Source organism: Taeniopygia guttata, chromosome 6, assembly GCF_048771995.1.
Source record: "Taeniopygia guttata chromosome 6, bTaeGut7.mat, whole genome shotgun sequence".
In the NCBI taxonomy this organism is placed as follows: Eukaryota; Metazoa; Chordata; class Aves; order Passeriformes; family Estrildidae; genus Taeniopygia; species Taeniopygia guttata.
This window is the reverse complement of record NC_133031.1, coordinates 18,794,572-18,818,602: the sequence shown is the minus strand read 5'-3', so window position 1 is coordinate 18,818,602 and position 24,031 is coordinate 18,794,572. Positions and strand designations below refer to the sequence as shown.

The 24,031-nt window shown below is 41.6% G+C and overlaps 1 protein-coding gene across 5 annotated transcripts in view; it reads left to right on the top strand.

Annotated features, from left to right (window-relative positions):
• Positions 1–21,396, top strand: part of WASHC2C (WASH complex subunit 2C) — a 35,947-nt gene extending 14,551 nt beyond the window's left edge. For 3 of the 5 annotated variants that reach the window (XM_030276004.4, XM_030276002.4, XM_072931046.1), the window contains 15 exons: positions 1,741–1,833; positions 2,339–2,443; positions 3,374–3,490; positions 4,903–5,066; positions 5,502–5,613; positions 6,365–6,550; positions 7,601–7,780; positions 9,437–9,565; positions 9,772–9,867; positions 11,965–12,081; positions 13,659–13,721; positions 14,408–14,620; positions 16,372–16,974; positions 17,599–17,773; positions 20,913–21,396. In XM_030276004.4, coding sequence (XP_030131864.4) covers positions 1,741–1,833; positions 2,339–2,443; positions 3,374–3,490; positions 4,903–5,066; positions 5,502–5,613; positions 6,365–6,550; positions 7,601–7,780; positions 9,437–9,565; positions 9,772–9,867; positions 11,965–12,081; positions 13,659–13,721; positions 14,408–14,620; positions 16,372–16,974; positions 17,599–17,773; positions 20,913–21,049 — 2,490 coding nt within the window. In that variant the 3' untranslated portion in view covers positions 21,050–21,396. The remainder of the gene's footprint in view (positions 1–1,740; positions 1,834–2,338; positions 2,444–3,373; positions 3,491–4,902; positions 5,067–5,501; positions 5,614–6,364; positions 6,551–7,600; positions 7,781–9,436; positions 9,566–9,771; positions 9,868–11,964; positions 12,082–13,658; positions 13,722–14,407; positions 14,621–16,371; positions 16,975–17,598; positions 17,774–20,912) is intronic. The other 2 variants (XM_030276007.4, XM_030276006.4) reach the window with 1 other exon arrangement.
• The last annotated feature ends 2,635 nt before the right edge of the window (positions 21,397–24,031 follow it).

The following is a 24,031-nucleotide window of genomic DNA, read 5'->3' as shown; positions in this document are numbered from 1 at the left end:
TATACAACACTGTGAAAGTGGCATATTTATGGAATAGGACTAGGTTGACAGGTTCTTCTGTAATTTAGTACTTCAGTGGTCCTTAAATGCCTTTTGCCTTTTAAACTTGAGGTTTATTTGGGGTTTTTATTTGTGTGGGCAGTGATTTAAAGAATCTTATTAAGGCAGGATTGAAATGAGAGCAAAATGAGAAGCCTCTAATAATAAAAAATGTTTATGAATTTCATGGCTGAAATGAAGCCAGCCTGAGTTACAAACCTTTGGTGTCACAGTTCTGTGCTGCAGAAACTGTCTGCTCTTACACCAGCCACTGACAGCAGCTTAACTGGTAACCCAGAGTGTATTGTGTGTATTATGGGAGAGGAGGGTGGGTGTCACAGTTCTGCCTAAGCATATACAAAACCTGGGGTGTTTAGAAAACTGTTTTTCAGCTCAAAGCTCCTCTAAGTTGTAGAAAGCTCTGAACATGATCCTGAGCACATACATATGTATGTGAGAGAATTATGAGAACCTCCTAATACCCACTGCACTTTCAGAACAGTACCTTCGGGAAAGTAGTAATGCTCTTTGTTTCTATAGTAGATACTGTATATACTTAATTTATACATTCTGTCCAATGAGCATTTGAACATAATTAGCTGCAGTGACTCTTCTGCCCTATGGACTGAGAAGTACAGTGCTGGGGATGTCTAATGCAAATTCTGTAGCACCTTCTCCATGTTGTCCTATGAGAAGCACCTGAGCACAGGGGCCAAAACCAGCTTTTATTTCTGCTGCAGTGCAAGAGTATCCATGGTCAGTGAAGCAGGAGCAGTGAAAGGGATCTCACAGCACTGGGCTTTCCTGGCAGAGGATGAGAACTGATTCAGCATCACCCCTCCTGCTCAGTCAGGAAGAGAGGGCTGTTTTATATCCCCAGCTTTATGACAGTAGTGCTTGGGTCTGGGATCATTCTAAGTTTAATGGCAATATAGCTGGTGGCAGGCTGGGGCTGTGCTGTGATAATGCAGGAAGTGATGGCTAGCACAAACTGCCCTTGTCCTTTGTGAAACACAGCTTGTTAAAAGAAACATTTTCCCTTAGCTACCGAGGCCTGGCATGAGTTGCTGCATACATTCTGCTGCTGAGAAGGATGGTGTGGCAGAGAGGAGGCCTGTAGTAAGACCTGCAAGTCACTTATGCATAGCACATGAGTTTTGGACTTCAGCCCACATGTGGCAAGCTTGGGTTCTCTCCCTTCAGCTGCTAGGATTTTACCATAAGCATGCCTCTTAGCAGGGAATCTGTCATGGTTTAGGAAAGGTACTTCCCAGTTTAGTGCCCCCACTGCAACCATGCTGTTGCTCACTCCTGCCACCCCTCTCTCCCTGGGGAGGGCTGAAGAGGTGACTTGGAGGCACAAAAGGTAATGATCAGGGGTTGAGATAAAATCAATTTACTTGAAACAGCAAAGAGATAATAAGAAAGCAAACAGAAACAACAGCAATACTGATGACAGAAGGTACAAAAAAGAGGCAAATGATTCTGCTGCCTCTGCCACGCTGAGCAGACTCAGAGAGAGCACTTCTCCCTGGAAGAGACTCCCTTCCCCCTGTGCCCAGCAATGACATGAGGTGGTATAAAATAATTTCTGGGTCCTGGCCACACCCCATCCTGGCTTCTGCAAAAAAATGTGTCATAGGTGTGCCAGCCCTTACTGAATCTAAAGGGGTGCTCATGCAATCTATTTTTGTCCTAAAGAGTCAACCATCTTCAGGTGAGGATTTCAAGCCTGTATCTGAAACACCTCCAAGAAAACAGAGGGGCCTTTTCTCTGATGAGGAAGATACTGAAGTGAGTATTTATTCAAGAAATCCCTACAGAAAATCCTTACAGAAATCCTTGGGACCTCAGTCATCCTGACTTCAGTCCACTTGTATTTGGGGATTCTTTATGCATTTTGTAGGATTGGGAAATCTGACATCCATGCACATACTTCCAGCTGTTCTGAAAGTTCCTTCTTGCTCCAAGAGTGAAAGCTGATTGTTTTCCCTGTCTTTAGGGAGTTAAACATTAGTGGTACACACAGGCATAAATTAAAAGCCTGAAGACAGGAAGGAGCAGCAAGTTAAGAGTTAAAGACTGCATATGTTTCATTTTGGCTTTCGGCTAGCAATTAACCTGCAAAGATGATGAAAATCCCACTGCAGTTGCAAGTGATTGGTACATCAGATAAGGCATCTACTACTTCATAAACATTCTAAACATTTTTTTAATAAGGGAAAACACAAATGTCCCCTTTAGAGTTCTTAAACATATGGCCTTGTTTTGCAAAGTGACATTTCTTTGGTTTGCATAGGATTTGTTTTCATCAAGTAAACCTGTGAAGTCCAAAGCTACATCTCTCACCACCAGCAAGTCCACGACAAAAGCTCCACTTTCCTTGTTTGATGATGATGAAGAGGTAAGTACCACTTCTGATACTGCCTGTGTGGGGGAACCCACCTGCACAGGCTGTTGCAAATACAACAGGAAATATTCAGAAATTTACAACATTGAGATTGCAAATGGAGCACTAAATTGATCTTGCATTGTGCAGCAGTTTGAGCATGTCGACAGCACTGTGGAGGAGAGTGGGAGTGGGGAGTCTTGCAAGTTCTTGATGTCTTTTAAGTAGCTTGCAGTCAGTGCATTTCACCTCTGGACCTAAACATGAAGGATATTATCCCTCTGATTGATAGGACTAGAGAACACTGAGCAGTAGAACAAATATGAGCTTAAAGAAGCTGTTTTATCCTAAACCTGTGGTATCTGTCACATGGATGACTTCTTGCTTCTCTTGTCATGGCTGTTGAATTCTTTTCCTCAGTCTTCAGAGTGTAAGAATCGTGAATGCTAATATGGAAACCGAGGTCAGAGCACAAATTTGTGCAAGAAACCTTAAAAAAAAATTGAATTAGGGTGTACTTTTTAAAATCTTTTTACCCAGTGGTAGTTGTTCAGCTCGCCTAATGCCTGTCTTCAGAACAGGATTCTTTCTTCATTTCATTAAATGGGTTAGAAACAGTGCCCATTGTGTTGGCTGCTGTGCTTCAGGATTGCTGAGTGATGGTTTTTGGCTGCTGATCACAATTTGTGGTGGAGAATCTGTGAGCCAGAACCAGACTGTGTACTTACAGGCTTCTGGTCTATCAAATGCTGTATTGTAGAATTCCTTGTACCAGAATATGGTGTTAAACTTGAAATTGTCTTCAAAAAACACCATTTCTTCATGAAATTGCATGAGAAGTGGATGGCAACAGTATCTTATGTGCTGATGATTTTTCAGTGAGCTTTTCATTGTGGCTTTGGCTTTTGATTTTTTTTATAATACTATATTTTATTTTGTTTTAAGGATCTCTTTGGTGTGGGACCTGCCAAGAAGCACCAGGAAAAGACCCCAGAAGAGAGAGCAAAACAGTCAGGACCTCTCAAGAAAGCTTCCAGCTTATTATTCAGCAGTGATGAGGAGGTACTGAGGAGTGAGATTTGGTTGAAAGTGGTTACTGGGCTTTATGCTGAACAAAGCATAAAAGTTGTGAGAAGGGAACCACAGACCAACTCTGCTGTGTCCACATGCCATGCCTGTCCCAGTCCTTCGACTGGTTTGCAGTTAAGGAGGTTGATCCTTGATCCAAATTTTCACAGGATCTAGGTAATAAAAGTCCTATGGAAGAAAAAAATCAATATTTTTCAATGTAATTTATAGAAGGTTTGATAGCAAATGAAGACTTTTGCCAACAAATCTGACTTAAAACACTAAAAGGGAAAAATAAGTTTGTTCTTGCTGCTTTAAATTCTGTAAGGAAAGTTTAGCAGTTCTGGATAGATATGTGTTGAGGTTTTCTTTGTTTTGAGGTGGATTTTTTTTGTACGTGGTTTTGTTTATTGGAATTTTTATTTGCTTAAATTTTGGCAGTTTTTTTCTTTGTTTGGCTGTTCTGTTTTTTTAAATCTAGGGATGGGAAAATGATACATAAATAATTAGGCTTCCCATAGAGCAGCTCACTTCTAGGGATAGGCTAGGTTTGTTCTCCATCTTAAATGAAAGCCAGGGACACTAAAGTAAATTAAAAACTTAAAAATTAAAAACTTGTCTGGAAACCTCTGAATTAGCTCATATGAATAGGATCCAGACTCTTCTTAATCCTCCTATCTCTCAAAATTACTCTGTTGCATGGACTTTATTACTTGTCCTCTAATTGCTTGTTTAGTAGGTAACAGTAATATCTTTAGATGCATTTTTATCTTACTTTAGAATAAACCCAAGTTCAGACTTTGTCATGCCTGTAGTCCCTTTCACAAAGAGGAGAAACAAAAGTGGGAAACTAGGTAAAACAACTTGAAATATTGGGAATAGCAAAACAAACAAGGGGTGAAGTATCTTGTTTAGTGTGTAGGCTTGAATAAATGGTAGATACTGGAGGAGGTGGGTGCCTGGGGGAGAACTGCTGTCAAGGAAATAAGTGCAGCATTGAGCACTCTAGTAAAGAGGTGTCTTGGGTGTATATGTGGTGGGTGTTTTCTCTTTTTTCTTGTTTTTTCCCATTCATCAAACTTTGCTAACTATTTAAGTGGCTCCAATGAGGTTCTACTGAGTGACCCTACTCTTGTGACACTGCAGTTGACACTGACCTCAGTTGTCAAGAGCAGCTGTAACAAAATGTGTGTACTGTATTTTGGTGGATTAATACTGTGTGCCAAAAGGTGACCAAGCCCTTTGCAAAGCCTGAGCAATGTCAGATTACAGTGGCTAAAATGCAGGCAGCTAAGTAAACTAGTAGAGAGGTGAAAGGACTGCCAAGATGATGAAGTGTTCCTTATAAAGAAGATTGCAAAGTGGCTTTGACCAAGACAAAAGAAAACTTGTTCCTTCTTTTTAAGGAACAATGGAATGTCTCCAAGCCAGCTAAACTTCCTTCTGAAGATGGCCGAAAAGAAGACCCTGCAAAACCAGCTAGCACTGTCAGTCAGGCTAAAGATGTGAAGACAACAAGCCTCTTTGAGGAAGAGGATGAGGAGGATTTATTTGCAATCACTAAAGAGAGGTGACAGTCCTGGGAGGGGCGTGGGGAGGTATTTATTCAGAACAGCCCATCAGCCCTTCCAAAACCAGATGGACCCAGGCATATTGCAAGTGTTGGTTCCTGGTACTGTTGCTGAGGAGGAAGTAGGGGGATGTGAGTAGGAAGGGGCAGTGCTGGGCTCTTTTGTGTCTGTGGTGGGTCATTCTCTTTGCCACCACTGAACTGGCCTGTCCATTTCTATGCCAGTGATATAAAATCCTCTTGGCCTTTTTTTATCTCCACTTCTGCAGAAAGCTTTGTAGACAAGAAAGTGTGTGCTAGATTTGTTGGGACAGTGAGGAAGCCAAGTGCTGTATCTGAGAGCACTTGTTGCAAATGATGGTCCTAAGTGATGCTTTTAAATAGATGCAGTGCATGGCCTCTGAATCTTCCACTTTCTTCCCTCTCTCACTGCAGCCAAAGAAAGCCACAGAAGCCATCATTGTTATTTGAAGATGATGATATTAATGGAGAATCATTCTTCAGCTCCCAGTCAATGCTACTTCCTCCAGCTGCTAAGGCTGCAGTGGTAACTCCCCATTCTTTTAAAGCTAACATGGACCACTTCGTCATTTTACAGACTATCTTTGTTGTTAGGTTCTGATTATAAGTCTAATTCATTTTACACAATGGTAGCTCTGGGAAATTTGGAATGGGAACAGGGAAGACTGAACTCTTACATCTACACTCTTACTACTATTAGCCTAATAGAGACTTCAACATTTTCTTGACCACTTAATCTAAATGTGTTTGGTTTGTGCTAAAAACTCTTCCTAAGGATGTTCTGAAAGCTCTCAACCATTAAATAACACTAAAAGAAACTAACAACTTACTGCTGACTCAGTAGCCAGGGTTAACCTTTCATGTTACCATACCCAAGATGATTGAGATGTGAAAACAAGCTTGTTACTGGCCCTCCCTATTGTGTGCTCATGCTATCCTCTGTCTTACAAGCTTAGGTTCTGGTGTACTGCCTGTCTGGTTGTGCTTCGGAATTGAGGGTATGAGATGCAAGGGTTTAATAGAGCTGTATCTGTAGTGGGGATTCCTGTCTGTGTGCTTCCTGGCGCTCTTCAGCCAGATTCAAAAACTCATAATACTGGAAATTAAAAGTCACAAACCAAGCTGTCCCATGGGAGGAAAATAGGAGAAGTCAAGTATGTTGCCAGTGTCCTAGACCTGTGCAGTAGGCAAGCTGAGACTCTGCTATCCCACAGCAGCATACACTTTTTATATATAACCACCAATTCTGTGTTGCCAGCATTCTTCTAATTTTGCAGGAGAAAGTAAAACCAGCACAAGCACCACGTACCTTTAATGAAGAAGAAAAGGAGGAAAAGGAAGATCTGCCAGATGGAACAATGAAGTCTAACCAGGTAGAAGATACATTGTGGTGTTCAGAAGAGCCTGGAGCAGCTCTTGTGCCTCGAGGAACAGATGTTGCAGGGCAGCAAACAAAGGAAAAAGTGAGGAATTTTTTTATATTAGTCTGAAGTTTGGTAAAGATTCAGTTAAAAAAAAAAAACCACAATCAAATAGTGCTGCTCTGGCACAGAAATATTTTTCTGGACTGGAGGAAAGAGTTCCTCTGTTTCCATTTAGCAAAATCACTTGTTAGTCAAATAGCAAATTGATTAAATGGCGTTAAAAAGTTGTTTCCTAATTGATGTCCTTGAGAAGGATTGGGGCGGAGGAGGGAAGGAGGAAGGAGGTAGGCAGAATCTGTTTCTGTTTTCCCTCCAGAGTGGGTTGGGTATTCCATGAACAAAGCTTTCCCTTAAGACATAGCCTGTATTAATATATAGATTTTTCTGCAAGCTCACTAACTTTGTTTCACTATAATGTGTGATAATTTATAAAGTGTGTGTGTTATTATGGCGTTCAGGATTGTGAATTTCTGCTGGGCAATGCTGTTAACAGTATTGATGAGATTTGAGTGTATTATTGCAGAGGCTTCAGCAGAACTGATCTTGGGCATAGTCTTACTGAGTGATTGTTGAGGAATTACCAGCTGATGAATTTCCATTGTAGTTCTTACTCTTCACACTTTCCCTGAACACAGTTAAGGTTCTGGTAGTGCTGTTCACTCTAAAGTATCCCAGGTGGTATGAGCTAGGTAACTCAGAGATAGTGGCAAAGCTGGTTAGTGCAGCCTTGTGGCACTCATGCAACCTGACATAGAGATGAGGAGAAAACCTTTTGCAGGAAGCTGCTTATCAGTAGTGCCACGGGGTAGGGTACAGAAGGAAACTTGTCTTCCTTTCAGAGCTGAAATGTGTGTTCTTTTCTTTATCAACTGTCTCTTGCTAACCTGCATATTGATATTCTGTCTGCTTGGGAAAAATTAGTTGAATGCAGTTGCCTGCTTGGTAATGATTGCAGAACTCTGACCACTGGTGGTATTTAACCAAGAAAGCTTAGGAGGGTTTTTGGACAAACCTGAAATAAATAACAGGCTGATGTGTTAAGTTTTTTTTTTTGTTGTTTTTTGTTTTTTTTTTTTTTTTTTGGTGGAGCCTTTTGCAGTAATATCTTCAGAGCCAGATGACAACTCAGATCTGTTTTCAACATCACCACCAGCTCTGGACAAAGATGTGAAAAGCCAAGCTAAGAAAGTGTTAAGCTTATTTGAGGAGGAAGAAGAAGAGAGACTGGAAGATGATGATGGCATAAAAAATGCACAGAAAGGAGTTGTGGTGAGTGTAAGGAAGTTCTTGAAGACTGAGAAATGGTATTTCCATCTCTGCTTTTCTAGGCAAGGTTTAGTTTACATTTCCCTCCCTTCATGTCATGTAGGCTGATGTTTCTCAATTTCTAACCTTCCAGATTATTGGGTGAGAAATTATTCCTGGTCTTCCTTGTGATCCTGAATTGTTTTGTAAATTTTCCTGCCCCACTAACTTGAAAGCATTTTGCTACATATTAATATGAAAAGAAATTCTATACAGATTTTTTGGTGCAGCTACTTGATTTTTGCTTTACAGAACTGACTCTTCAGTTACTCCTCAAGGTCAAAGACACTAGGAAGTAAAAGAATGTGGAGTTTTAGACCTTGTGGTCTAAAAATTCTTATATAGTTGTCACAAAGTGATTAAGGTGCTGAAATGCAAAAATCAGAATGGTAATTTATTAACTTAACCTTTTTGACAGACAAATCCGAAAGGTGCTACTACTATTCTGGCGTATTTCAACTTAATATGTGTTTTGTGTGTGTATAATTCCAGATGTGCACTACATTTTCACATATCTGGGCATAAACAGCAGTTCTGGTGCGCTAAAAATGTGACCTGGCTTTTGATATGAAATTAAAGTTGGTGCAGGGAGAGACTGAGAATGTAATAAAGAAATTACAGTAGTAAGAATCAGAGGAGAGGGTGTATGGATGAAAAATGGTGTACTGGAAATTAAAGTTAGGCAGCCCTTTGGGGTTCCTGGAGACTTGAATAGGAATGGGTAGAATCAGGCATACCTCTTAGGATGACCACTCTGGCTTCCTGGATTTTGTGTGTGGTGTTTTGGTACTGGACATCCAGTCATACTCTGACGACACATCCTTTAATTTGGGTTGTTTTAATAGAGACAGATTAGTGGTAAAACACAGATATGGGCCTTTACCTGGACACTGGAGTTGGGCCTTTGCCTTTGCACCTGAGTGCCTGCAATGACCATGATCATACAAAGGCTTTGTTTTTGGTTTTGGAGCTAACACTCATTATTTGACAGGTAATGGAGGACTTAGAGGGTGATATGTGTAACTTCAGTCTTCCCCACAGCAGCAAATTTGAAAGTACAAATTCTTGCCAAAGGCATTAAGTTCTTTTCTTCCATGGGAGTGTTTGCTTGCTTTCACAGGAGAACAGGGAGTCTAGCAACAATAATAGTTTCACAAGCATTTTTTAAAAAAAAAAAAGTATTTTTTAATTCTTCTTTGAAAATATTGCTTAGGAAGATAACCAAGAGATTCTCTTCCTTTCACTACTATGTCCTGCATCGTTAGCTAAAATTTTTGAGGCATAAAAGTCTTACTGGAATATAAACCTTAGTGTACAGTCGTGATAACATACTGAACTTTTTTGGTTTTTATTTTCCTTTTGAAGGAAGCTTTACAAGTAAGTAGTAGCACTGGATCTTAGATCAGCAGACACAGATATTGTGGCGAATGTTTTCTCATTAAATTGAACTCTAAATACAAATATTTACATTGAATAACCAGCAATTAAAGCTGTATTTTTGTTACCAGTACAGGGCTGTAGTGTAGCCTCAGGGGAATTGTAACCTGTCTTATCATGAGGCAAATAGTTCCACACAGTGAGAAGTTCCCTCTGTGAGGAAGTTTTCTCCTCTGCTTCCAGACTTCTGAGAAAAGTACTCAGCCCAAAAGCACTGGGGTCTTTCAAGATGAAGAGCTTCTCTTCAGTCACAAACTTCAGAAGGACAATGACCCAGATGTTGACCTCTTTGCCAGCCCCAAGAAGTCAATGGTGAGTTCAAAGCCCTCCTCTGAACCTCCTGTTTAAAAACAGTCTTTGAATTGTTCAGTGTACTGATGTTCCTTGTTTGGACAGATTAGAAGTCACTGATTTCCAGGGAGAGCCAAATGCTAATGTCAGTTATTCTGGCATCATAGGCTGGAAAAGATGTGCTTTGGATCTGTGACGCATCTTTTCTTTATCTTTTGTTTCTTTAGTCTGCAAGCCGTATCCTGAAGCCATCACCTGGAGGAAGCCTTTTTGGAGATGATGATGAGGATGATCTCTTCAGTACTGCTAAAACAAACATTCCGGTACCTGTTTCTCTACTGTAAATGGCTTATATAGAAAGAAGTGTAGGGAAGGGATTTTCTCCATTTGTATACCCACAAGAAATCAAATGACTTTTCAAATCTTTTTGAGAGACCAGAAAAGGTCATTGTGACCCTGAAGACATAGGGAGCAAACAGATGCATTGGCTCTCCCAATGTTATGATGAAAGAATTAGATTCTATTTATTTTTGTGTACACCTGGGACTGATTTCAGTGTACGAGGGCACACCTGAGCAGAAATCACAGTAGTTTGTTTTGTTTAATTGCTTAACTTGCTAATATTACTTCCCTGTGCTTTATGCATAACTGATCAGCCATGCTCTGAGAGCTGCGTAATTCAAGCTTCTGCAGGTTGGTTTGATCACAGGTAATGGTGCAGTGTTAAAATTCTCATGGTCACTCAATTGCTTTTAAAGGACGAGTAGGTGCAGCAATGAACTAGACTGTTACATGTGGTCTGAGATCAAAGTCCTAACATAAATTTTCAATTGCTACTTTTAGATACAGTAATCTTAATTAAACTGAAACTAGCTTTTACTTTAGTCTATATTTATGTCTATAGCTGGATGTCAGGCTAGAAAACTGGCAATAGTTGTTGAAAACAGTTTTGAGGACTCTGGACAGAGTGGTCCTAAGTAATTAGTGCTTGGGAGACTGTATATGGAACCTGGTTGCTTGAAAACATAAAAATAACATTGTTCCTTAGCTGGCGCTGTGCTTTTATTTTCTCTGCTGTTGATGAGGAATAGGCATGCATTTGAAAGTTTATTGAAACTCTTATTACTAACTGTTAGCACAGACAGCAAAGGTTGAGGTAGACTAAAGGAATGGAGGACTGGAAGGCCCCTGGTTTGCGGAGCCACAGGTCAATGCCTATTGTTATAGTCAGTTGACACTGGCAAGATGCCAGACACTCACCAAAGCCCCTCCTTCACTCCCCTCTGCAGCTGGACAGGGAGAGAAAATATAACAAAGTTGTATTTTATGTAAATGAGTTGAGATAAGGACTGGGAGAGATCACTCTCAAAATACTGACAAGGGCAAAACAGATTTGAATTAGAGATATTAATTGAATTTATTTCTAGCAAAATCAGAGTGGAATAATCAGAAGAAAAATAAGACCTTAAAAACACCTTTCCCCTATCTGTCTCTCCTTCCCAGCTCCACCTCCTCTCCCCCCTGCTGCGGGGAAATGGGGGTTTAGGTCTTTTCATCACACCTTATTTCTGCCACTGCTCAGAGAGAGGAGTCCTTCCCCTGGTCCAGCATGGGGTCCTTCCCACAGGAGACAGTTCTCCATGAACTTCCCCAGCCTAAGTCCATCCCACAGGGTCATTCTTCCACGGGGTGCAGTCCTTTGGGCATAGCCTGTGCTGACCTGGGTCCACCACAGGGTCACAAGTCCTACCAGGAGACCTGCTCCAGTGTGGGCTCCTCTCCCATAGTTCTGCAGGTCCCTGCCAGGACCCAGGCCTCCTATGGGTTCCCAGCCTCCTCTCAGGTACACACCTACTCTGGCTGGGTCTCCTCCACAGGCTGTGAGTGAATTTCTGCACCCATGTGTATCTCCATGGGCTACAGGGGCACAGCTGCCTCACCGTGGTCTCCACCACAGGCTGCAGGGGAATCTCACCTCTGGTGCCTGGAGCATCTTCTCTCCCTCCTGCACTGTCCTTGGTGTCTGCTGGGCTGTTCCTCTCCTGTGTTCTCACCCCACTCTTTTCTGGCTGCGATTATATCTGTAAAATAACTTTTTTTCTTCTTAAATATGTTATAACAGAGGGCTTACCACTGTTCCTGATTAACTCAGCCTTGGCCAACATGCTAGACATGGAAAAAGCTTCTACCAGTTTCTCACAAAATCCACCCCTGTATCTCCCCACCACTGCTACCAAAACCTTGCCATGCAAACTAAATGCAACTATGCACAGCAGGATCAAAAGATGTGGCCAGTTTTCTGTTCAGTTAAAAGCAAGTTTTTAAAAATTTTTGCTTCTGTTCTTTTGGGGTTTTGTTTTTTTTTGGATCTGCACACCATGCTTTTGCTCCATGTTGACTTGTGCCCATAATGCTTTCAGAAAATGGCTGAAAAGAAAACTCTTCAGACCAGCGTTGGCCCTTCCTCAGTGAGCAGTAATCTAGAAAATGCTTTAAGTGCCAAGCAAGATGAGACTCTGAAGGCAGCAACTACAGAGGCAAGTACTTAAATCTTGTGCCTTGAACAGCATGCAAAGAAAAAGGAGATGTATCATCCTGTTTTAAGTGTCTTGGAAAGATGAAAAGTAATGCTTGAATTCACTGGCTGCCAGGCAGTAATGTGTGACCAAATTATTCTGCTTATCAGCAGGTGCACTGTTAGTAGCCAGAAGTTTAAATGTTATTGATGTTTTATTCATTGTACACACACACTTCACTTTAAAAAGTGAAATGGCAGTGAAAAGCTACACCCTAGGTTCAGTTGTTTCTTCTCTGAAGTTGTTTCTTCTCTGAAGTGCCAGTGTCTGTTGGGGTGAATGTGATCTTTAAAGGTAGCCTTTCTCAGAAAGGAGATCAGGGCACACAGCCCAAATCTGTGTCAGTTGAGACTCCTATCTTGGAGTCTCTGTGGTGAGTAAACAAGACTGTCATTAATCTTGCAAAATCAGGAGTCTCTGGGAGAGATTATCTGGACCAGAGTTCTGGCCTATGTCACACCAGAACTGCTTGACGGATTTTCACGTGTATGAGATTAGTTTAGGAGTTGTTTTTTCTCCAGTGGGCTGAGGAACACAAAGCAGCATGCCTGTAGGGCTAGTAATTAGCATGTCTTCCCTTTCTGTAAAGTTTCCTTGAAGTCTAGAACCAGGCTTATCTTCCTGGTTTTTGTAGCTACTGACAGCCTGCTATAGGAATGGTTTCAGCCTGTCTGAGGTTCAGCTGAACACCAGATGCAGTTAAGTAGAGAAAATCTCATCAGATACTAGGATTGTCATGCTCTCAAGCCTTTCAAACTAGTGTCCTAACTCTTGCAAACTCTATTACTTCAGCCTAGCTGAAGGAGCTCTGCCTGCCCAGTCATACCAACAGCAGTATTACCTAGCTCAAAGAACCATGCAAATTACAAACTTGTGGAGAGCAAGCCCTGGGAAGTGCACCTTAGCTGATTTGATTCATTCCTTGAGTCCTACAATTGACCCAAGTCTTCAGATCAAACAGCTGCTTTTGCTTGTTTAGCCTAGTCTCCTTTCTGGCACTACTGGCCTGGTTTTTTTTCAGAGGATCACTCACTTCTCTGAAGCTGTTTTCCTTGAAGTCTGAATGGAGCAATTTTGAAGCTCGCTTGGCTTCCATGTGGGCTTCATTGAATTCTGTAGCCGTGTTACAGACAGTTACAAAGAGAAAAGTTAGATCATTGCCTGGCAGTATGGCTTCAGAGGATTTTAGGGGACAGAATAAGCAAGGTGAGAGAAGGTAGCTGTCCTGATTTGATTTGACTAGTGGTGGCAGTGGCATGGAGAAGATGGATGTTGTTCAGTTACAATGGCAAGGTATAATACTGGGCAGAAAGACAGGTGAATGAAATCTGGTAATGAAGATGGGGCTATGGCATGTGGGAAACTGAAACTGAAAACTTAGTGACTATAGGTCTAATAGTAGAATGTGATAATAACAAGGTATCTTCAGGATAAATTGGTAAGCAATTAGCTGCTTTCTATACATGTATTAAAATGAAAACTATGGTCTGATTGATAACAATTTGTCAACTTGTTTAATCCAATGTAATTTTGTGCAGAAATCTACAGGTCCTGTTCCCATTAAAACCAAAGAGCCTTCATCTCGGATTGGAAAGCTACAAGTAATTAACTTTACTGGCACTTTAACTTTCAAAAAAAAAAGTCTTCCTTGCCTCACTGATAGCTTTCCCTGAAACAAAATCTTATTGCTTCCTTACCTTATTCTTGCAACATTATTATTTTTTTCAGATGGCATAGTTTTGATTGCTTTTTCTGTATTGCATGTTTAATATTATTTCCTCCTTCTGTTTCAGACCTGACTCTAAGCAGCACTATTTACTTATGTTGGGGGGGCAGAGGGTGGGCTCCCTTTTGAACTGCTATTTTTCTTAGCACTATTAAGTATGTTTAGAGACTCTAAGGGGGGACTATGGTTATGTCCCTCTTTTGACACAAAATGTCTAATAACTGCCTATATCACAGTACCATTCAAAGTCAGAAGCATTGTCTCCTCGGAAAGAGTATTGAGCTATGTACATTGAGGTGTTTGGCCTGGTATAACTTGACCCTGCTGTTCCTGAAGCTCTTACACAGAATAATAGTGTTGACCACTCCACAGTTTTAGTGAGACAGAACTTGTGGGAGGCACAGAAGTTCTTAGGTCTGAGAAAAGCCAGGCACTTCAGAAGTAGAACTTGAATACTGAGATACACTAGTTCTTGCTGCTTCTCTGGGGCCATGCCTACTCTGGAGCGGTAGTAATGTGATCTCTTTTTGTGTGTGTGTTTTTGTTGTCTCTGTTTTGTAGGCTAACTTAGCTATTAACCCTTCAGCCTTACTACCTGGTGCAATGCCTAAGGTTTCCAATGTCAAGTCCCCCTTACCAGTGCTGGACACTCCATTACATGAGCCCAAGGAGGCGCAGAACAACAAAGCCTTCTCTGCTGCAGGAAGCAATGAAGAGCTTGGCGTAAGCTTTGATCAGCCCATGCAAGCAGACACCTTGCACAACGCCAATAAGGTAACTTTGGTATTTAGGATAAGAGGAAGGGGGATTAAAAACACAGTCTGTCGTTGTGCAGGAGTTTGTTTTGGTATGCAAGTTCTGCTAGCAGTGTGGTTTATCTGAATCTAAATGGGAGTGTGAAAATCTAATCCTCTCTCACTTCCGTGGATCACTGAAGAGAAAGTCTATCTTAGCACCTATACTTAGCTCAGTGAGGGGCTTATGCATATACTTGGTGCCTTTTAAAGTACATGTGGGCCTTTTCCAAGTACTGGATTTCCCTATTGGCTGAAGGCATGTTAGCATAACATATTGTCCTATCGCAGGAGACACCAACCTAAAAAAATATTAAAAAGACATCTTGCTAGGCTAAGTATAAAACAGGTTACAGGCAGCTGCTTTGACAAGCTATCCAGAACACATCACTGCTGTAGGCTGACCTTTACCTCCTCTGTGGATAAAAATGTCATGCTGTGCTGAACTGTAACTCCCAATTCTTTTTCAAAGAAAACTTTTGTTTTCATACAAAGGAAAACAAAAAGGAGTGTTACAGCTTTTGACATAGCAAATCTCTGCCTCCTGACAGACTTGTTTTTCACTCACACTTTCTACTTTATGGACTGCAAAAGGCATATTCTAATTAAAGAATAGTGGTTCTTTAAAAAAATGGAAGTGTCAGCCATGTAGTTAAGATTTCATCTAGGTGCCTATGATTTTGTAAGTCTGTGGGGTTTCCTGAGAGCAGCAGTTTAAGATAACTTAAAATCTTAACTTGATTGATTCTTCCTATAATGCTGATGAGGCTGTTCATTACTAGATGAGTAGCAGAGATGATGTGGCAAGATGCAGCAGCCACCAACAACCATGGCTGACATGACCCCTTACTGACAGATGGGTTTGAAGCTTGTACATCAGCCTGGTGCATTACTGCGTAGGCATAGTTGTTTCCAATAGCAGCGTGTTCCAAGAGACAAAGCTCTGTATTATGAAACTTTTAAATAGATAGGCCTGCAAAGAATAGACTGCCTGTAGCTGCATATTATCAACCTTGAATTTTCATTTTAGTGTAGTGATGATGCATGTTTTTTACAGAAGTAATCTGAGAAGAAGCATCTTGGTAACTCTACAGTGAATGCTTTTTGTGGCTCAGGTTAGATGCTGTAATTTTGGCATATCATTGCTTCTTCAACCTTTCAGGTTGAGTGTAAATATATCCAGTCAAATGCAATTTTTTCCAATGGCTGGAACAAAGCAACCTGCCCAGCATTCTGCCTGCCCTTTCAAAGAACAGTGCATGAAGCAATTAACAAAAGGGAAGAAGAGTTGTAGTGATCCATTTCTTACCCATGTAAATACTCCTGTCCATGTGGGATAGGGGAGAGGCTGTAATGGAAACTTGCAAGGGGTTTCCTTAAAAGTGGCAAGTAACTGCAATAGGTTATACATAAAATGAAATTGCGTGGAAAATATAATTAGTCATGGCTTGAACTGCACTGTAAAAGCCCCTAGATTAGCAAGATAACAGGCTGACTAAGGTATTACCTAAAGCCAAGGGGCTAGAGTGGCTTGCTGACCTGTTGTGACTCTATTTGCGAATGCTATTGCTTTTGTACACCAGTTCCACTGCTGTGGAATGACTAAGGGCAGCAAATCAGAAATCCTGGGTTACATTTCTAAATCTTTCTCCAAACTGCTCCAAGCTTGAATGTTCTGTGGGGCTTTTTCCTTGTGTATGACACTGCTTTGCTTTTCCTCCTTCCTTGCAGACCAGGATCAGGGTCCCAGGGAAGCGCAGACCCCCTAGCAGAATGGCGCGCCGTCTGGCTGCCCAAGAGGCTGAAGCGAGCGAGGAGATGGATGCTACTAAAGAGTCACAATTCTCTCTACCAAAACAAACATCAGCAGTAGTGAACATAAAGGAGCCTCTTGCTGTTGAAGCAGAGTCTAAGGAAAATGGCTTTCGCTCTAGCTTGTCACTACCAGCTCACAGCAGTGTTTTGTCTGCTGGAACAAACAAACTCCTTCCTCCAGAATCCACAGAAAATGGGGATGATCTGTTTGAGTCTGAAGACCTTTTTGCAAGCAGCTCGACATCCAGACCAGCTGCACAATCAAAGTTGAAGGAGGAAATGCCAGACAGTATGGCTAACAAACCCATAAAGGGCAGGGAAAAAAAGCCTGATCTGGGTGATCAGGATATCAGTGATCTCTTCCAGCCTGTACAACAAAAGTCTTCAACTAAAAGTAGCCCTATACCTTTTCTGGAGGAAGAGGAAGATTCTCTCTTCACCTCTCAAAAAACTGGAAAAAAGGAGTTAAAATCTGCTGTCCGCCAAGCAGTTGACCCTACTGCCCAAGATATCTTTGAGGTAATGGCTGAACCTGCCACGTTTTTTGTTCCCCAGCTCCATACGTAGACGCCTCTAATTTAGGCTTGATGGAGGCTGCTGAATAGGATGGGGTATGCAGGATAAGGGAGTGAAGTAAACTCTCAGTCCTGCTTCACTGCTGGGATATAGAAATTCTTTGGTTGTTCTGTCCCTAACTAGCAGCAGTAGTTTAAAAAAATGGAACCTTAACACAGAGCAGTCATGTGCTGAATGTGCTGTGACACTTTACCTTTTTCAGAATAAGAAGGTATTTGGTTCTTATTTGTTAACTGTCTGTTCAATTCCCAGCAACTAATTAACACTTAAAAAAAAGGAATAAAACTGGTGGGCTGGGCACTTGATACAGGCCTCTGTGTGCTGTAGTTGACCTGTGTACAATCCACTACTAAGGCACTTCTGCCAAGTCCCCCATGAGGAAAAGGGTCTCAAACTTCTTGCTAGTAAGGTTGGCAAAGGCCTCTCAGATCGCTGAGTTTAACCTTTGTCCGATAAGCCCAGGAAACCCAAGTCTTCTAAACATCTCAGCTGCTGTATTCAGGTAATTTGACTATTCTCTTGAAGTGTGTTGTGGATTGATGAGATCTTCCTATATTTTTCTCCAAGGATGATATATTTGCTACTGAGGCAATTAAGCCAGTGACCAAAATGAAAGAGAAAATGCCAGAGACAAACCTGTTTGATGATAACATTGATATTTTTGCGGATCTAACCGCAAAACCAAAAGAAAAGAAGACCAAAAAGAAGGTGGAACAAAAATCCATATTTGGTGATGATATGGGTAAGTGTATGTAGAAACAAAATCTTGCTACTAGTCTTGTAATATTGTCCTGAGTTACATGCATCTAAGATGTTTTATAACCCTCTGCTTTCTTTTACTTTTCAACTTCTCTGAAATCTCTGTTCATCTTTGGATTTTAACCTTGGATGAGAACTTTCTAGATTTGTAGAACTAGCATGGCATTAAAGTGGTTTAGGACAGAGTATAAAATTGTTCTGAGAAAATGTTACATTCCTGTAGGGAATTACTTCAGACAAGTTTCTAAGAGATTAATCTCATGTTGTTATGGCTCTGAGACAGATTCTGTATTTCAATCTGCACAGCTTTATGTATTGTACTTTCAGTAAGTCACTGATACGAACAAACTAGCATCTCTGTCCATCCCACCTTCACTATTGTGTTAACTACCTTGGAGCCCATAAGCTTTTGTTTACATTCATGTATTCAGGAAAATTCACAGATATTACAGCTGAAACCAAGTGTTTGCTATGTAAAATTTGTTGAAAAAACAGTAAGTAGTAATGTGAAATGAGGCACAAAGCCTGCTTCTTTCTTCTCCATCAGCAGAGATGCTGAAAGTAATGTGATTCTCAGCTGTGTCTGTTCTCAGGCTCTTCATGTTCATAGCTCTTTGAGATTGAATGTTTTTCTTTTCTAAGACAAAATTTTTCTCTAGCTATGGTTCTTGTCTGTTCATTCCCTCTGACTTAGTCTAATTGAACCTGACGTACCACTGTTTTACTTGGACTGCTGCTAAGTATTCTAGCCTGATGGCTGAAGTCTGTAAATGTGCTAGAAAACTTGCTGGAGAATGAGCATCTTTAGATTTCAAAATCTTCTTGATAGATATAAAAAATAAGACTTAAAGGTTTGTTAGGAAGGTATTTGAAATACATATCGGATGATTTTTTTAAAATCTTGTTTTAGTAATTTACATTTTTTCATGTAGTCTATAGTAAGTGAAAGAATTTGCCAAGCAGTTACCCCTTCCAAATATTCAACAGAAAAATCTGAACTGACTGTTAAAAAAAAACAGTTGTAGAATGCCACTTGAAAATGATCCACAACAGAACCTGTGGTTTGTACTTCCACTTTTGACGTCATCTCTGGTGCTAGAGCTTTGTGTTTGATGCCACAGCTGATCTTGATGCCTTGCACCTAAAGCACCCACATCTGCTAGACTTCATCTTCCTGCAGAGTGGGACTGTTCAGTGGTACAGCCATAGGTATGCAGCTCCTTAGGGCCCATGAAGCTCCAGAACACCAACAGGCGTGAGGGAGATGCCTGAAGGTGAGGATGTTCCGCAGTAGAGTTGTGGAACTGGCACTTGCCTACATTTTGCATTAAGGTCTGGCTTAAGTGATTGTGGCAGCACTTTTACAGAGCTGTATGTTGTTGTCTTAGGAGAACCTTTCTGCTGCAAATGAAACAGTAAATTTCAACTGCAGTTTGAGGGGTGTGAAGGCTGCAGGCTGTTTTCTTTTGCCCTACCATACCTTTCAGTTACTAGAGTCCTTAATCACCTTATAGCTGATGTCACCCCTGCCTATCCTCAAAATGGTGACTGATCTTCATTGCACTCTGACAAATACTGTTTTCCCTGTTGTGTTCTTTAAGCCTCTTTATAAAAAATGGGAGTGATACCTCTACTGCTTATGGCAGTCACTGTACTTCCCCTCTTCTGTAAAGCTAATCCGTGTGATAGCTTCTTGCTTTGGAGTGATGCCAGTAGGGGATTACTCTGTTTTGCTGTCTTTCTAAACTGCTCTTGTGCTGAAACGTGGTCCTGGATTATTCCTGCGTAATCCCTATGATCAGCACAGTACCAGTCACATGCTGAATTTGAAATAGTAAGAAGAGGCAGGGAAACACATTTTGATAGGCCACATTGTGCTTGACCTCTGCTCAAGTTTAGGCTACATGCTGAAAATTGAAATATTAGTTTTTATACTCTGGACTAGTAATTCACATAATATTCTGAGCTGGAAGGGACCCACAAAGATCATCAAGTCCAGCTCTTACATGAATGGTCCATATGGGGATCAAACCCACAGCCTTGGTGGTATTAGAACCATGCTCTGACTCAATGGCTATATTAACCTCTATATAACACACATGTTTTCTTAATAGGCATTCAAGACCAATTATGTGCTGTTTACACTGGCCTTGTAAATCACTAGTGACCCTCCTATCTAAGTCTTGTAATTTTTTGGTTTTATACTCCAACTGCATAATCCGAATATCCTAACTTTCTTAGTTTAGAGTACAACATACACTATTGTTTACACTTGGGAAACCTCATGGCAGCCCCTCATAGTGTATGGTAGCAGCTTCATCTCTTTCATGAGCATAGTCCTAAACACAAGCAGTTCTAGACACAGCAAGAGCTGCAGGACTGTGAGCTCTGCAGCTGACACAGGCTATCTGTGTTGGATGATTTCATTTCTACGTACTGTTGTCCTCTGTCTTAATGGGAGTGTGATATGTTTCTACTTTGTGATCCTAGTTATTCACAACAGATATGCTTGTATTGAGGAAGGTGGTGGGAGACCTTGATTCTAGACTGTAGACAGACTTTTTGAATATTTATCAGGATGGTGGTTATAGCTGTCTGCCTCCTTGCATTTTAGCAGTGGTCTGTTCTCAGGGGATTTATATTATTTTCTTACTGTGCTGTAGATTAGACTCATGGTTAGTGAATATCACCACAGTAGTTGCAGCAACTACCATCTTTTCCTCTTCTGATTTTTTTAGCAACAAGCTCACAGCTCTTGGATCTCTCAAGTTCCTCAGACATTAATGTTCTAGAGAAGAGGGATGTTATCTGGGAATTTCATGATATAATTTATTGTGGAGCTTTAATTTATTAGTATTTTAAAAATGTTTGTGAGAGTCTGAACATGTTAGAAAATACAAGTATTATGCTGTCTACTAAGAAGAAGAAAAAAATCTTAACAGCTAACAGCTCCCACGTATGTCCCTACGAATGCATCCAGAATTGCAAGTAGCAGGAAAGCATTTGTTTATCACAGAATGTCCTTGGCAGTCACTGCTGTGTGATGGAGTCTCTTGTATACAATGTTGCTTCTGTTCAGTAGTCACTTCTCATTAAAATCTAATTTTTGTTCCCCTTTTTAGATGATATCTTCTCTAGCAGCCAAGTCAAGATACCTGCTCCTAAAACCAGATCTTCCCAAGCAGCCTCAGAACCAAAATCTGAAAGCAAGATCCTGAGCACATTTGATGACCCGCTTAATGCCTTTGGAGGCCAGTAGTCAATGGGATGTGTTGCAGAGAAGCAGCCTTCCTTAGCCCTGTCCAGTACTAATACTCTGGATTCTCTAATTCAGTAGAACTGGAATGAGATGGACATGGATATTTAAATGAGATTACCCATTTTAAATGGTTAGTATTCTTTTGTGTTAGTTTAACTCTGCTAAATTATATATTTTTTAAAAAATACAGTAACCTTCTGTTACCATGTTTCCATGGTGCCGAGATGACTACAGCCTGTGCAATACCTGCAATGAAGTAATCTATTATATAAAGTATAGTTTGTTTTATTGAACAGATCTATAGATAAAATAATTGATAAATAGTAAATGGAGCCTGTTAAACTTGATCTGTCTGTACCTCTTACTTTCCTCTTTACCTCTTGCTTAGAACGTGTGCATCATGACTTGAAGTTACCAAAACCACTACTATGCCTTGTCTGGGTCAGCTGCCACCTACTGAGCTAATGGGAGGGTAAGGCTGGGTTACCCTCTACAGCTGGGTTACCAGCTACAGCTTCTCTTACAGAATGAAGCAGTTAGCAAATCTCAGAGCAGGACTTGTTACCAGTGTTTCATATAGGCAGCTAATGTGGGCTATAAAAATAACAACAGCTAATGCTTATCTGCCAGGAAGAGTGTGTTACTAATGAGCACCGAGTGGTGCATGAAAACAGCAGAAACCTAACAGTGTCTTCTGTTCAAGTTGTAGGCCATTAAATGAGATTTTTCACCTGCATGGTGCTGCCAGTGTTTTGCAAGTAATAGTTTTCACAAAGTCCCATCTGTGCAGAGTACGCTTGGTCTCATCCAGGCTGACAAGCCTGTGCACATACTTTATGGAAAGACTCTTTTGTGCCTAAAGGCTTGCTGTCTGCTTTCCCTTTCTCCATAACACAGTGTAAGCTACACAGGAGGTTGCTACTCTGGAATCCCTCTAACTGTGGAATGTATTTGGTCTAACTTTACTTCCTGTATTTTCTAGAGTCCCTTCTGAAACAGATGGCATTAACTATACTTGATACCCAGTGGTAGACACTTGCTCTCCTGCATGCATACAAGCAGAGGAAATACCTAAATGCAGGAAAATCAAATGTTTATTATACAAGTGACTGCTTGCAATTCTGACTAGATTCACTGCTTTTGTGATAGTGTCTGCGTTATCTCAGACTCTAAAGACTGTTCTGCTGTGAATTTAAAGCATATGCTCAGAGGACTTCTCTGAGATCAACTCCCACTTGCACTGAAGCACTCATTCTGAGATTCTGAGACATCTGGTTCATCTCTTGTTTCTCAAGCTGAATTTCCTTTATCAGGCACAGTAAATACTACAGCTAAAATATCTAGCACTAATGAGGGTAAAGCAGAAGGAAAGGTTGGAAGGAATAAAGGAGAAACATGATGTATTGATTTGCACCATAGGTGGGCCTGGCAATGATTCATGTTAAGTGGGGGGGAAGCTGAGAGTAGCAGCTTGAAAGAGTGTGGGGGCTATTTGCAAATGGGTGTTTGCAGTGAAAGCACTTGAACTTTATTTATAGGCATTACATCTGCTGTATTTGCCTCATACGTGATTTGGACTGCTTCTTTACTCCTTTCTTCTGTGCTTAGAAGGGCTTCAAAGATAAGATGATGAAGAAAAAGATGGTGAATTTTTCTGTTTCTTATCTGTATTTTTGTTCTTGGCCCTTCACATTAATAACTTCTATTAAAAGAGGGCTGTTCACAAGCTAAGAACCCTAAGGGCCAAAAGCTCTTGGAGTAAGAAAAAACAAGTCCCCTCCCTTAATGTTTCTTAAACTTTCATGTGAAAGCTCAGCAGAGAAAAGCTCTTAATAGTGCATGATATAGATGCTCTAGATATGTATTGATAGATATATAATGATATAGATCGGAACCTTTGTTCCCACCTCGGCTTTCTAACTGGCAGATGGAGAGTGTTTGTGCCTTTCGTCGTGTCTCTTCACACATGAAAATGAGGTCTAGGCCCTTCACTTCTGGGAGGGCTTGGTCTAAGGAATGACTTTTTGAACTGGGTTTTGGCTAGACGGTTTGGTTTTGGGTTCTGTTGGTTTTTTGGTGATTTGGGGGTTTTTGGTATGTTGGTTTACTTTTCAGGGTTTTTTTTTGTTTTGTTTTTTGGTTTTTTTTAATTTTTCTGTAAATTTAATAAACCAGAGCTGCATACTTCTGGGAAGGGCAGAGCTGACGGCTCAGTATAACAGCATCCAGAAGCTCTGATGGTTCATACCTGCTACGTGCTTCTCAAAAGCCGCAGTTTTAACTGGGGCCTGAAACCTAACAGTGAGTCAGGGTAGGTTTTACGTATTTTAAAACCTAAATGGAAAGTAAAGTGGTTAATGTAATTAGCACCTGTTAAGAGGATAAGCTTGTTTTCCCTAGCCTGCGATCATCCAGGGGCCCCGCTGTTTCTGGAGCTTGCCCTGGCCCACCTCACGGTGAAATGGGAGCACAATCGAGCGCTGACCTTCAGAGAAGGTGCCCCCGAGCCAGGGGGGAATGTTCGTGTCCTGGCTGGGAGCAGCGGGGCGCTGCCCTCGGCCCGGCCCTGCCGCGCGGGGCAAAGCGCTGCGCTTCGACAGCGGCACTGCCTGGGTGCCGCTCGGCCTGAGCGCAAGGTCCCGCTGCTGACTCCGTGGGTCGGCCCCGAGCAGAGGCCAGAGGCTACGGGCGGGACGAGCCGCCGGAGCCGCCTCAGCTTTCCCCTGCCCTGGCCGCCGCCGGCCCCGCCGCACTCCGTGTCCCGAGAGGCAGCGCGGCCGCCGCCGCCATCACGTGTCCACCGGCAGCGCTGGGGGCGTTGCACAGAGCGGTTTGGGGCGGAAGGGCCTGGAAGCCCATCCCGTTACCCCCGGCCCTGAGCAGGGACACCTCCCACCGGAGCGGTCTGCCCGAATCCCCGTCCAGCCCGGCCTCCACCACCCCCGGGAATGGGAAGTGTATCCGGGTCCCTCCCTGCGCACG